The sequence below is a fragment of the Cetorhinus maximus genome, chromosome 10, assembly GCF_964194155.1.
Source record: "Cetorhinus maximus chromosome 10, sCetMax3.hap1.1, whole genome shotgun sequence".
NCBI lineage: Eukaryota > Metazoa > Chordata > Chondrichthyes > Lamniformes > Cetorhinidae > Cetorhinus > Cetorhinus maximus.
Window position 1 is genome coordinate 136,593,480 of NC_135888.1, and position 14,812 is coordinate 136,608,291.

The 14,812-nt window shown below is 42.3% G+C and overlaps 1 protein-coding gene across 1 annotated transcript in view; it reads right to left on the minus strand.

Annotated features, from left to right (window-relative positions):
• Nucleotides 1–13,048, minus strand: part of diaph1 (diaphanous related formin 1) — a 348,897-nt gene extending 335,849 nt beyond the window's left edge. Inside the window, exon 1 of the mRNA XM_078551232.1 lies at nucleotides 12,424–13,048. Coding sequence (XP_078407358.1) covers nucleotides 12,424–12,528 — 105 coding nt within the window. The 5' untranslated portion in view covers nucleotides 12,529–13,048. The remainder of the gene's footprint in view (nucleotides 1–12,423) is intronic.
• Nucleotides 13,049–14,812: the final 1,764 nt, after the last annotated feature.

Below are 14,812 nucleotides of genomic sequence, written 5' to 3' on the forward strand. Positions count from 1 at the left end.
GCACTGCTCACAGCAAGACAGATTATCTGCACTATCTCCTGCCCATCTCTGCTGTCACCAGTTTGCACCACATCCATCTAGTGTCCTTGTTCCATCTATCTTTGCCTAGTATAGCTTTCCGCCTATTTGTTTTCCATCTGTGCTAGTGTGCTTCTCTCAATTCTTTCCCCCATCTTTTTTGCACTTCAATCTGCCTTTGTTTTGTTCCTCTTTCTCTGCCTTAACATGATTCTCTCTCCCATCCACTGACTGTTCCTCCAGTCGGGAACCAGTAAGGATTGTAATCAAGCTAAGGCCCCTAACCATCTTTCTGGTCACGGTACTAGAAGGATCAACCAGTGTTGCAACCTGCCATTCTATTTTCACCCGTAAAGAATATATTTATTTTGGACTTTAGTAATTTATATTTGAATGCATTTTGGGGGTGGGGGCCACTGTTTGCTCCAGCTTATTTGATTCCCTTTAGAGGTTAGGGATGATTGTTCCCAAGGATTTTCCCAAATTGGTCACGGGCTTTCTGCCTCCCTAGAAGCTAGAAATACTAGGTGGAGTGGTTAGTTTTTCCCATTTAATAGATAATGGGAAATAACGATGGTCCTAATAATCTTTTTCACCTTTTTGTAAATTCATCTATGGAAGTTGGAACCCAAAACAAATCAGAGTTAGCAGATGCAATGAAAAAAAAGCCTTTCTGACTTATTTGTGGGCTATGTGCCTTGAAATCCATTTATTTTGTTGAAGGTAATCTAAACAATATATTTCACGCACACAGTAATAACTCAATTTCATTGTTTAAAGAAGTGGGGACAGGGAACACAAACTAAATAGAGGTGCAATGAAAATATTGAAAACAGACTGAGTTGATCCTACTTTCTTAGCTTAAATAAATGTTTTTGTGCGAACAGCATAACTGATAATGCAGAAAACCCTGCTCTATATATACACACACACATACGTGTGCGTGTTTATATGTATATATGTGTTGACAGTGCCCACGCCTAAACGCATACAAGCTGTGAAGTTTGTAGCTCAGTTAATTTCTCACCATCAACTGCATGCACTCTTCACAGATTCATGACAAACTTGCATCTCAAGATCTAAGACTTAAACGCTAATCCTATTAGCTAACAGTTTCACGGAATTATTTTTTTGAGTCCTAAATAATTTCAGGACAGTAATTATGTATGGTTCCTGAACTATGATCTTGAGTTTCCAATTAACAGTTAATGCTTTACATAATCGGATTTCAGTGAGAGAGAGAGAGAAAGAAAAAAAAAATCAGTGGGAAAATGCACAGGTCTAGAGCTGAAAACCTAATCCTTCACTACCAAAAAAATGGTGCAGTGAATTGAAACCAGCACCACCAGTTTCCAGCCATTAAACAGAAGAATTTACAAAGCACCAAAAATGCTATAAATGCTCGTCAGGCAAGGAAGCATCTGAGAAGAAAGGGAAACGGTTAGGTTAATGTTCCAGTGCAGTGGCCCTTCATCAAAATTGGAATATGTGCAGATGAACAGTTGTGAGGATGAACAGATTGTGGGAACTGGAGATGGAAACAAAATTGGTCAGGTAAAAAGAATGAACTGTAACGTGATACAGCAGCGCTGATGAATAAAATGATAGAGCTCCTATCGAACATATCTCTTGCTTCTTGAATTTTCCTCATTGGGCCTATCACCTGACCTGTTGTATGTTTCCTTTTTGATTTTTGTTTTAAGAATTTCCACTGTCAAAACACTAAGAGTATATGTTTGCCCTACATCCAGTACTCACAAGAACATAAGAAAGAGGCAGGAGATCACATGGCCCAGTGAACCTACCTTACCATTCAATAAGATCATGGTTGATCTTCTACCTCACTCCACTTACCCACCCTACATATCCCCATATCCCTTAATATCCAATAATTTATCCATCTTAGTCTTGAATATACTCAATGACTGAGCATCCACAGCTTTCTAGGGTAGAGAATGTCAAAGTTTCACAACCCCCAAGACTTCACCCCCATGTTCCAGATTCCCCAGGAAAGGGGAGCGGCCTCTTGTGCCTACCCTGTCAAGCCCCTTTAGAATCTTGTACGTTTAAATATCACTTGACATATTTCTAAACTGCAGATAGTATAGAGCCAATTTACTCACCACCTCATCCCAGGAAACAATCCAATGAAGCTTTGCTTGCCACCTCCAAGGCAAGTATATCCTTCCTTAAATGTGGAAACAAAAACTGCGCATGGTACACCAAATGTGGTCTCACCAAAATCCTGTACAGTTTTAGCAAGACTTTCTTATTCATGTACACCAATCCCCTTACAGTAAAGGTGGACATGCCATTTGTCTTCATAATTGCTTGCTGTAACTGCATGGTAACTTTTTATATTCCTATCACAAGTCCCTCTGAACATCAGAATTTACAAGTTTCACACCTTTTAAAAAATATTCTGCTTTTCTAGTCTTACAACCAAAGTGAATAACCTTACACTTGCCCCATTATACTCCATTGTCAACTTGTTGCTCACTCACTTAACCTGTCTATATTTCTTTGCAGCTTCTCTGTGTCCTCCTCACAGCCATCATCCATGTTCACTGATCTATATTGGTTCTCTGTCCACCAACTCCTCAAATTTAAAATTCTCATCCTCACGTTCAAATCCCTCCATAGCCTCGCTCCCTATTATCTCTGTAACTTCTTCTGGGCCTATATGACCTTTCAAGAATTTAACACTTTTCCAACTCTGGTCTCTTACGCATCCCCACTTCCATTGCCCCAAGCCTCCTTAAACCTGCCCACTTCTCCAGTTTTAAGATACTTCTTAAAATCTAACTCAATAACCAAGCTTTTATTCACTTCTCCACTATCTCCCTCTGACTCTGGTTCAACTTATCGGTTCACGGTGCTGTGAAGTATCCTGGGACTTTTATTACGTTACAGGTGATGTATTAATGCTGGCTATGATAGGTGGATTTTTCACATTAAAAAAAAATAGTCCTGGCAATTGTGGCATAGAGCAGCATAAACGATAAAACAGGGAGTTGAACAAAGACGATTAACCATGAAAAATTAGGCAATCTGTTCTTACATAGTGTTTGCTACAATTTTATTAAAAATTATTCAGAAATTATGAACAAGTCACAGTGCATCTGTTTATGACATCATTTACTTTATTTAGCTTGAAAAAAAGATATTGCGGTTTCTACTTTGCTATGAAAAAGCTCATCAATTTCCTCCATTGGCACATGAAACACTGCACCAGAATCACATTTCCTGTGGCATGGATATATACAAAGAAAAAGACTTGCAGTTATATAGCTTTCACAACTACAGGACATCCCAAAGAACTTCACAGCCAATGAAGTACTGCTGAAGTGTAGCCACTACTATAGTGTAGGAAACACCAGCTAATTTGCACACAACAAGCTCCCACAAACAACAATGTGATAATAACCAGATTTTTTTTTTGTTATTGATTGAGGAATAAATATTGGCTAGGACTCTGGGGATAACTCATCTGCTCTTCTTCAAATAGGTGCCATCTTTTATATCCAACTGAGAGGTTTAATGTCTCATCTGAAAAATAGCCTCTCAGTCGGTGCAGAGACAGAGGCGCAGAGAAGTTTAGGGGGGAATTCCAGAGGTTAGGGCCTTGACAGCTGAAGGTAAGGCCGCCACCAGTGAAGGGACAAAAATCACTGATGGTTAAGAGGCCAAAATTGGAGGAGCGCAGAGAACTCAGCGGGTTGTCAGTTTGGAGGAGATTCCAGAGATAAGGAGCAGTGAGGGATGTGAATACAAAAACAACTTAAACAAAAACAGTTTTTTTACTTAAACTGGATACTATAAACTGTTACTCTTTTGCTTAGGAGCATACAGCCAATTGCATCCTGGCAGCCCAATAGTTAAATGCATCAGTTGGTGTAATCTTGAGCCAGACACCTATACTTCCTTATAAATTACTCATCCATAACAACTTCAAGGACTGACGAAAGGTTATTGCCTTGTTTGCTGGGAGTTTTCAGATTTTTCTATTCTGATTCAAGATCAGCAAAGAGCTTAGGTTGTGCTCGAAACCTGGCAAAGTTAGCGAATCTCGACCAGGAAGTCATTCACATGCTGCAGATCATATGACTGAACAGCCTGTTTATCACCAATATCACAGCTCATATGAAGAATAGTCTCCGAGTTGACTTAACACTGCACGCCAGAAACTTGAAAATATACTTGAGCACAAATTAATTTCAGGGCTGGAGGTGGAAAAATGAGAAACAAATTGGAGTAACAAAAATCTCTTTAAATCTAATTTGCACGGTGGACATTAAAATCATCGACTTTGTTCTATAGTCTTCTCGTATCCCTCACTCCAAATCAATTCTATAGCGTGCCCTGCTCCATTTCACCTCACTCCATTCCTCTGCTAATTTCTGATCCTGCTGTCCCACTGTTTCCTCAGAGAGAAGCTTTAGGCCCAATCTAAGCACCTTCCAAAACAAAAGCAAAAGACTACAAATGCTCAAAGTCGGAACTAAAAAAAAAGAAACCACTGGAAACACTCAGGTCAGGCCACATTTGTAGTGAGGGAGGCAGTTAATGTTTCAGCTCTGTGACTTTTCATCAGATCTTCCAACACTGCCAAGCCAATACATCTTTCATTGCTGGCTGACAAAAAGTAGCCTGACCATCCCCTTTTCTAGCCACATTCGCCCACTCCTGGTAGTAGATTCCTCTAACCTTCTCTATTATCCACTCCATGCTGCCTACTCCTGTGATTGAGCTCCTCAGTAGCCATCCCACCAGATCAATTACCCTACAAAACGTCCACTCTCTTGGAAATAAGGCATTACTTCATTCAGGACGAGTGAATGTCTTTAACCTTACTAAAACTTGGCTAGTCAATGGAGATTAGTTTCCTCCTGTCTACCATTCTAAGTACACATCGCACTATTAGTTGCCTAAGCCATCTTGGCAATAATGTGGTGCTCATTTTCAGGTTCCATTTCAACATGCTTCCTTGCTCCAAGGAAACCAAGAATATGGTGGTAAAACCTGTTCCCTCCAAACGTTAGAGCTCTTGGGACAATAGGAACATTTTTTTTTGCTTCAACAGTAGTCCACGAAGGTGCAAGTCTGACTAGATACAATACCAGTTATTAATTGCTTGTCAATTGGTGCAGAGCTATGAATATGTATATATTAAATATTAATGTATATCAGGAATGGATTAACAGGCTGGGTCTCTTTTCCCTTGAAAAAGCCTGAGGGGTGACCTAGCAGAGGTCTTTACAATTATGAAAGGTTTTGATAGAGTGGATACAGAGAGAACATTTCTGCTTGTGGGAAAGAACATAACTAGGGGCCTTCAATCTATGATAGTCACCAAAAAATCTAATAGTGAATTCAGAAGAAACTTCTTTACCCAAAGTAGAGGTGAAGGCAACAGAGGGTTATGATTGACGGATTTAAATGAGCATAGATGGGAGAAGGTTAAAGTGGTGCATAAACACCAGCATAGGCCATTCAGCCCAACCAGTCTATTTATATGCCACATATCGTACGTAATCCTCTGCACAACAACAATATTGTTATTAGTCAATGTATATAAAAGATGCTACTTAAAACCCCTCGGGCCTGATTCACAGGGGTTATTGTGGCAGGACTAACAACATGTTGTTGTGACCATAACCACAGGAAACCCACTAACATCCACATACAAGAAATTTACCCATTTCTAGACCGACCATCCCTCCTTCCCAGGGTTGGGGGGAACCAAGGATATATTCAAGATGATACAAAGATGGGAAGAGAACACTTGCGACAATCAGGTGATGCTTAGATGATTAAGAGGAGAATCAAGTAAGGGCATTCCCAGTAAGTTAGATAACGGATTAGGGGACTGAAGGAGGAAGACCTGGTTGATGGCTGAAGAAATAATGCACCACAGTCATGATTGCAGAGAATGCCATTCATGACTTTGATTCTCACAGTTCCAGTGGTGTTCCAGAAGCAGGAATTCTGAACGGAGTGATTCAAGAAGGGAATTCCAGGAGGGATGGGCATAGATCTGGAATGTGTACAAACCGAAGGAATTTGGGGAAGTAAAAAAAAAGTTGGCGATGTGCCGATAGTCTACAAGGTCATCAGGGTGACAGTTGGAATTTGAGAGGAGGGTGATGAGAGTTATGTTGAAAGGAAGACAGTGCCCAAGCAGGGGAAATCATTTAAAATGTCAGCTGTAAAGAAAGTGTAGCATTTAAAAAATCAAAACAAGTCACATTTCCAGCATTCCACAAAAAATTATTGCTCTACATAATTCAACAAGCAGCTGTTCTACAATGCTGAAAATCAAGTTTTCCCAGTAAGCATGTCAATCAGAGCAACACTAACATCGGCAATGGCCAACAAATACTTCCAACTTGTAGAGCTGGTATCAACCAGAAACAAATACAGTACTATGAAGTACATTTAGTAATGAATTGACAACTTTCAATGCAGCAGAGTTCACAAAGGCAAATCACAGTGATTCTGGATGTTAAGACTTGCTTAACCAGATGATTCCATTAAGCATGACAATTGTTGATCAATTACTACAGAGAAATAGTCAATTTGCTGGCCACCTATTTACTGTCTTCCCCCATTAAAAAACAGCAGGAAATCGCTGGTACTAATCACACAGCAGGAAAGAGACTTTTTCTACTTCAAGCATCTTTAGATGCAGGAACTCGTCTAAGTGCATGCTTACATCAGTTTTCCATAGCTAGTTTCTTCAGGAACAGGTCACTAGCCTGAAGCCAGAAGCTACAGCTCAAGAGGTGCCACTCTGCATCAAGCATGGCGGACCAGGAGACTCTCCCACTCTTACTACCTGCCTTGGGCATATTGGAAGGATTTTCAGGTTGACAATCAACCTGCTTGACCACAGTGTGAACGCACTTTCCGTGGCCAAGTCCTGGAGTGGAACTCAAACCCGGAGCTTCTGGCTCAGAGGCAGGGACGCTACCCACTATGCGCCACAAGTCCTCTTCCACAGTAGAATACTGGCAGATAAATTCCTCCAACTGAAAATTTTCACACAGGTGTTAAGACTATTTCAAAAAATTCCATTAAAAATAGAAAATAACTTCATGAATAGGTTTCAGGTTTTATACACTAATGACACACAGCTGAATTTCAGTCCAATTGCACTGTGTGTAGGATTAGCCCTCTGACAACAACTTCTCTATTTCCACACTGCAAGTCAACAAGCAGCTCAGTTTTCATTTGTGGTGTGGACTCTGGAAGAATGGGCTAATGCAGAAATGTTTCAATGGTAAACAACGCTCTCCACTTTTACTGTACACCTGCAAAGTGCCTGATAGAAAGATGAGGTATTGTCCCTTCAGTTTACATTGAGCTTCATACTGTGTTCACCTAGAACTATGCTTCAAAATAGGACATTTCACTTAAACCATGGAAGGATCACAACTTTTCCCATAACGGATTTACCCCTCGGGTTCTACAAAGGAACCATACTACCCAGCTCACATACAAGATTTCCAAAAGGGCTATCATGATTTTTTTTTGAACTCTTGTTGCTAATTTGACCTCAGCTTATCTCCACTTTCTCCTCCAAAGAAGTCTATACACAGCTGACAAATGGCAGCTTAGACCGCATCACCATGGCAAGGGTGGTAACGGTAGCATAGTGGTAATATTACCAGACTAGTTACCCAGAGGCCTAGACTAACCATCTGAAGACAGAAGTTCAGCTCCCACCGCAGCAGCTGGAGGAATTTAAATTCAATTCATAAATCTGGAGTAAAACGTTAGTCATACTAATAGTGATCATGAAACTACTGGATTGTAATAAAAACCCACAGGATTCACTAATGTCCTTCAGGGAAAGAAATCTTCCAACCTTATCCAGTATGACGTACATGTGATTCCAGATCCACAGCACAGCAATGTGGTTGACTCTGAATTGCCCTCTGAAAGACCCAACAAATCACTGAGCGGAAGGTGGCTCACCACCACCTGCTCAAGGGCAATCAGGGATGGGTAATAAATGCTGGCCTAGCCGCACATCACATAAACAAATAAAAAATAGCATTGCTACCGTGTACTGGAAGGTTAGTAAACTCAAGTTTGCAATAAGCTTGAAGCTGTAGTTTGAAAAGAAACTTGAATAGAAACTTGCTCCCAACAGATATACAGGAAAAGGAGAGTGTAAAAAAACTATCAACTCTAAGAATTCGGCCCACTGTGTCTGCTGGCTCTTTGGAAGAGATGCCCAATTATTCCTGTTCAACCTTGTGCTCTTGACCCCAATTTCTCCTTTTCGTCTATATATCCAATTCTATTTTGGAAAATCACTATTGAAGCTGCTTGCACCACCTCAAGTAGTGCATTCCAGATCGTAATAACATGCTTGAAAAACTCAAGATTAGTACTGGTCTCAAAACTTTATATTATTTGAAATATGGCAAATGCTTCAAGTATTCTCTCTCATCTTGACTATTACTTCCACTTGAAAATGCACAGAAACCCATGCTGCATAGACTTTCTGTGCAGAAATCAATCCAACTTATTGAAAGCATTAAAAAAAATTGTCTTAATCATTCAACTTTTTCAAACCGGATATCTTGCAAATGAAATATCCGCAGAAAAATTAGATACAGAGAATGTGAAATAAATCCAATAATTAAGTCCTTCTGTCATTGCCAAGGACGACAATTGTGCCTCTGAGCTGCGTACTGTAAAGCACTCAAAGTATAGCCTGAAAAATGTATTATTCAGCTTTCAAATACTGTTGCTGTCCAAGACACCAGTTACATAGAAACTTGTACCTTATCTGCATGCATCTTGCTAACATCCATGATTTATTTAACGGTTCAATGGTTTTGCATAATGTTTTGAAGTGCCACATTCACAAGGGCATTCCCCAAGAATTCCACACTCTAAAACTGTACAAGATGAACATGCCATTTGCAAAATTAAATGTCGTCAACATAGCACAACGCTAGATTTATATAAAAGCAAAATACTGCGGATGCTGGAAATCTGAAACAAAAATAAAAATAGCTGGAAAAACTCAGCAGGTCTGACAGCATCTGCAGAGAGGAATACAGTTAACATTGAGTCCGTAAGACTCTTCATCAGAACTGAGGAAATATAGAAATGAGGTGAAATATAAGCTGGTTGAGGGGGGTGGGACAGGTAGAGCTGGATAGAGGGCCAGTGATAGGTGGAGGCAAAGAAGAGATTGCCAAAGATGTCATAGGCAAAAGGACAAAGGGGTGTTGACGGTGGTGATATTAGCTAAGGAATGTGCTAATGGTGACATTAAGGGTAGAAAGCAGGACGAGCAAGTGACAGGTGGCCCTAGTGGGGGTGGGGTGGGGGGGAAAAGGATCGAAATAGGCTAAAAGATGGAGATGAAACAATGGATGGAAATACATTTAAAAATAATGGAAATAGGTGGGAATATATTAAAAAATGTAAATTATTGGAAAAAGGGGGATCGAAAATGGGGTGGGAATGGAGGAGAGAGTTCATGATCAGAAGTTGTTGAACTCAATGTTAAGTCCGGCAGGCTATAAAGTGCTTAGTCAGAAGATGAGGTGCTGTTCCTCCAGTTTGCGTTGAGCTTCACTGGAACATTGCAGCAGGCCAAGGATGGACATGTGGGCATGAGAGCAGGGTGGTATTTTGAAATGGCAAGCGACAGGGAGGTCTGGGTCATGCTTGCGGATAGACCGAAGGTGTTCTGCAAAGCAGTCACCCAATCTGCGTTTGGTCTCTCCAATGTAGAGGAAACCGCATTGGGAGCAGCAAATGCAGTAGTCTAAATTGAGGAAAGTGCAAGTGAAATGCTGCTTCACTTGAAAGGAGTGTTTGGGCCCTTTGACGGTGAGGAGGAAGGAAGTAAAGGGGCGGGTGTTGCACCTTCTGCGGTTGCGTGGGAAGGTGCCGTGGGAAGGGGTTGAGGTGTAGGGGATGATGGAGGGGTGGACCAGGGTGTCCCACAGGGAACGATCCCTGTGGATTGCCGCAGGGGGGTGAAGGGGAGATGTGTTTGGTGGTGGCATCATGCTGTGGTTGGCAGAAATGGCGGAGGATGATCCTTTGAATGCAGAGGCTGGTCGGGTGATAAGTGAGGACAAGGGGGACCCTATCATGGTTCTAGGAGGGAGAGGAAAGTGTGAGGGCGGATGTGCGGGAGATGGGCCGGACACGGTTGAGGGCCCTGTCAACCACCATGGGTGGAAAACCTCGGTTAAGGAAGAAGGAAGACATGTCAGAGGAACTGTTTTGGAAAGTGGCATCATCAGAACAGATGCGACGGAGGCGAAGGAACTGAGAGAATGAGATGCAGTCCTTACAGGAAGCGGGGTGTGAGGAGCTGTAGTCGAGGTAGCTGTGGGAGTCGGTAGGCTTGTAATGTGCTAGATTTATATAGCATCTTTCACAACTTCAGGATTTCCTGAAGTGCTTTACAGCCAAGCAAGTAATTTGTAAATGTAGCCACTGGTTGTAATGCAGGGAACATGGCAGCCAATTTGAGCACAGCAAGCTCCCATAAACAGCAATGTGCTATTCAAAACAGATTATCTGGTCAGTAATGTTGATTGAGGGATAATGTTGACCTGGATACCAGGGAGAACTGCCCTGCTCTTCTCAAAAATAGTGCCACAGGATCTTTTACATCCACCCAAGAGGGCAGACAGGGCCTCGGTTTAACATCTTCTCTGAAAGACGGCACCTTCGACGGTGCAGAACTCCCTCAATACTGGCCTGACTTGTCAGCCTTGGTTATTGTGCTCAAGTCTCAGGATTGAGGCTTGAACCCACAACCCTCTGATTTAAAGATGCAAATGCACTGAGCCACTGCAGGCACCCACAAGGAAGAGGTTATTGAAAGGCTTTGCTATAATATAATAAAGCTAATATTAGGTCACATGAATTGCAAATTTGAAATTTGATAGAATTTGAGATAATTTCAATGGAAATAATATTCCATGTGACTCATCAAGCTTTCCAAGATATGGCGCTTTACATTTATAAAGTGCCTTTTACATCCTTGGTTCTAAAAGTGCTTCATAAACAAATTTATTCTGAAACAGTCATTAATGTTTTTGTAAGCAAATGTGGCAGCCAGTCCAAGCACAGCAAGAACACACAAAAAGCAACAAGATGAATAACCCATTACGTAGTCCGAGACAACTATCACAAAAGACCATTAAAACAATAGTACGACTGATAATTAGAGGAACAGGAGGCTGAGGGCTGTGGTGTGAAGGTAAACTTCAATGAAATCTATCAAAAGCAACAGGCTCATGAATACAAATGATGAAATTTTGTTGTGAAAATGTCCATATACACACACAAGCATAATGTAACATTTGCAATGTTTTTTTTAATTAGACAAAATATGAAGAGATATCTATAGTAAAAAGCATTAATCTATATTTGCCTCAATGGACAATTTTATTGAGCAAAATCCATGAACAGTAATGACAGTCCTCAAAAGATTTGACTTAACATTAAAAAAATCTCCTGTGATATATCACAGTGTAACAAACAACTGGTCACACATCTATGTAGCAGAATGAACAACTGGCTGCACACCACCTTCATTACACCTTACTGCTGTACCTGTCTCTCACAAAGTCACACAGCTGTCAAACATGCTAAAATAATCAAAACACCCATGACCTTTAAATTTGGCTGGAGTACACTGAACAGCTATAAAACAGCTTCGGTAAGTTTTAAAGAACTTTTTTTTTAAAAAAATAAAAAGTCAAGAAAACCAAAACTCCCCTACATTTAAATCAACACGCAAAATGCCTGACCAACAGCTTTCTGCTTGTTAATTTGAAGTGACCTGGTACAACGACTGCTGGAGTTTTAAACTTTGAGGTGAACAATGACTGTGGGGAAGGGTTCTTGAGCAACTCAAGTCAAGAATTGCATGCCCTACAAATGAGATACTGAGCAGAAATGTGCCAAGGGGCGTAAAAGAAAGCGACTTTTCTCCTGCATGAAATGGGAAGTCAGTAGCATCTAGTGCGAGCAACACACCAGAGCTTAACCAGAGCTGCCAGTAATCTCCGACCGAAATCTAGGGCAGCAAGAGCGCCAACACAATGGTGCCGTAACAACCTACACTTCCTTGACTTTAGGGTGTAGATGTGGAAAGAAAAAAAGATTGATGAGAGAAAATGTCTACTAACAGCACCAAGTCTGGCTCGTGTATTTTTAAAAACACCTTAAGGCTTATTAGAAAAGGGGGGGGGGGGGCTCAGAGTACCTGCACAGACAGGTAAGGGAGCTGCTTCAATAAAGGTGAGGAATAGTCAGGGAGAGAGAGAGAGGGGGGAAAAAAAAAACAACCTTCTAGATTTTACTCCCATCTCAAGTAAGAGGAATTCAAAGTTAAAACGAGAGACTCACAAATTTGGACTTCTTTTCTCCTTCTTCCAGGCTCTTCTTCATCTTACTGGACTTCTCCTTGACTCGAGAGGGACCTGAAGCCTCACCCTTTTGATGTCCCTCCATGATTTATTTCAAATTCAACTTTTTTTTTTAAAAATAAAAATAAATTTGTTCCTCAGCTTTCTGTCCGATAAATGTGTTCTATCGGCTGCTGCTGTTTCTGCTGCTTCTTCTTCTTCATGCAAAGGGGGGTGGACTTTTGATTTGAAGTTGTTCCTTTACTTTTTTTTAAAAAAAAAACCCTCCTTAGTTATCAAGCGTCAAAGGGAGGGGGGGGGGGGGGGGGGGTGACCCAGGGCCTAGGCGCAGGCTGCCGGCTGCGATTCCTACGCAAGCCCGCTGAAAGGCAGGATGGGAGCTCCGCGCGTTACCTCCCTCGCTCACTCGCTCGGCGTTTTTTTTTAAAATGATGGCATCCCGCCTCCGACTCGAGGGAGGGGAGGGGAGAGGGGCGGGGGCATCCGACAAATGGTGATAAATATTTAAAATGATAGGTGGTCCTGTGGCGGGGCCGTGAGCCGTCCGCTCGCTCACTCGCTCGCGCGCGCGCGCTGCCCCGTCACTGAGTGACAGCTCGAGCTCTGAGCCTGTTTGGGGGGGGGGGTGCGGTGTGTGTGAAGGGGGCGGGGCCAAGTGGCGAGGAGGGGAGAGCTGCACTCCCGCAGCGCTGCGCCTGCAGCGACACTGACATACTAGTGTGTGAAACACGGGCAACTGCAACCACTTTGACGATCGTCGTCCGCTCAGGATTTTCCTGCATTCGTTGATTTTCATTCGTCCATTATATATTTTTTTAAAAAATTTTTAAATTTTAGCAAAAAAAAAAGCCCATTCGGCTGCCGCGCGATTTGTTGTTTTTTTTTAAAAAAAATTTCCTTTCAAAGCCAGTGCTTGGTCAGGTTTCTCAGTCTCCCGCTTAGGGATCTTCTTCACGGGAAACTCTTTCGAGTTATCAATAGTCACAGATTGCAACTCTTTCGAGTACAATCACAGTTCTTGGTTTCCGGGAGTGGGACATGAACCCACAACCCTCTGATTAGCGCAGTCCCGTGCGTCTGGGTCTTTACCATAGGTACCCAGAAGTTAGAAGAGGTTTTAATTCTTCTAATTTTTTTCAGAGGAACCATTTGCATATCCCTGTCCGAACCTTCCAAAGTTTGCGATTTGAACCGCATTTTTGGATGGTTCCCAGCGCAGGGCAATTGTCCAGGGGAAGTGTGCGCTTCTGGGCAGCTCCTGAGCAAACCCTCATTAGGGAACCTCCGAGAGGGAATCCCCAGCGCATCTTTGGGGTAACCCCCCCAAATCCAATGCTGGGGAGCTCGGAAGTTACGGCCCAGTGTGAAAATACTGGCACTGCAATTCCACTCAAAGGATTGTAAACCTTTGGAATTCTCTACCCCAGAGGGTTGTAGATGCTCCATTGTTGAATATATTTAAGGCTAAGATAGACAGATATTTGGTCTCTTCGGGAATCAAGAAATATGGGGAGCATGTGGGAAAGTGGAGTGGAAGCCTAAGATCAGCCATGATTGGACTGAATGGTAGAGCAGGCTTGAAGAGTCTATACCGGCATCTATTTCTTATGTTCCTATATTGCCCACTCACTTAACCCGTCCTATTCTCTTTGCAGCCTTTTTGTGTCCCACTCACAGCTTACTTTCCCACCTAGCTTTTTATCATCAGCAAACTTTCCAGGTAATTCTGTTTTTGTTTTGGATTTCCAGCATCCGCAGTAGTTTTTTGTTTTTATCTCTGTGTTTAATTGACTGCCACTGCTCTTCAAGAAATGCCTTCCTTGAAGAAGTATTGCTCTGTTCTCCGATAGGATTTCCGTCTGTCTCTTCTGCCTTGTGCAGCTTCATTGCTTTCCATTTCTCTCCTGGTGTTTGACAAGGTGTTTACTAAAACCCGCTTTCACAGCCATATTTCCTTTCTCAGTGACTGTCTCCGTCTCCGACTCACCCCACGTGGATTTCAACTGAAATTCCATCCCTCTTGTTTCGAACCCACCCAGGATTACAGGTATCTCCGGGACATAAAACGTTTCTCGGACTGCTGTTCCCGTCGCATTCTGAGATCCACACTCAGTGCCATGCGCCGCCATATGAACACACTCGACCTCTCCCTCCAGCAGCACCGCCGCACCCTTTTTCAAAGCTGCGCGTGCCCCCAGTTTCATTTTATTCCTCGCCTCATCCGACGCCTCAACAAGAAACTTTTTGTCTTTCTCTCAAGTGCTAAGGAACGCAAGCTCCAACAACTCATCGACACCAACACCCATCTGGGACCCTCCACCCCTGCTTGTCCTTCCGTCCCCACCCCATCTTCCAATCCCAGCCCCAGC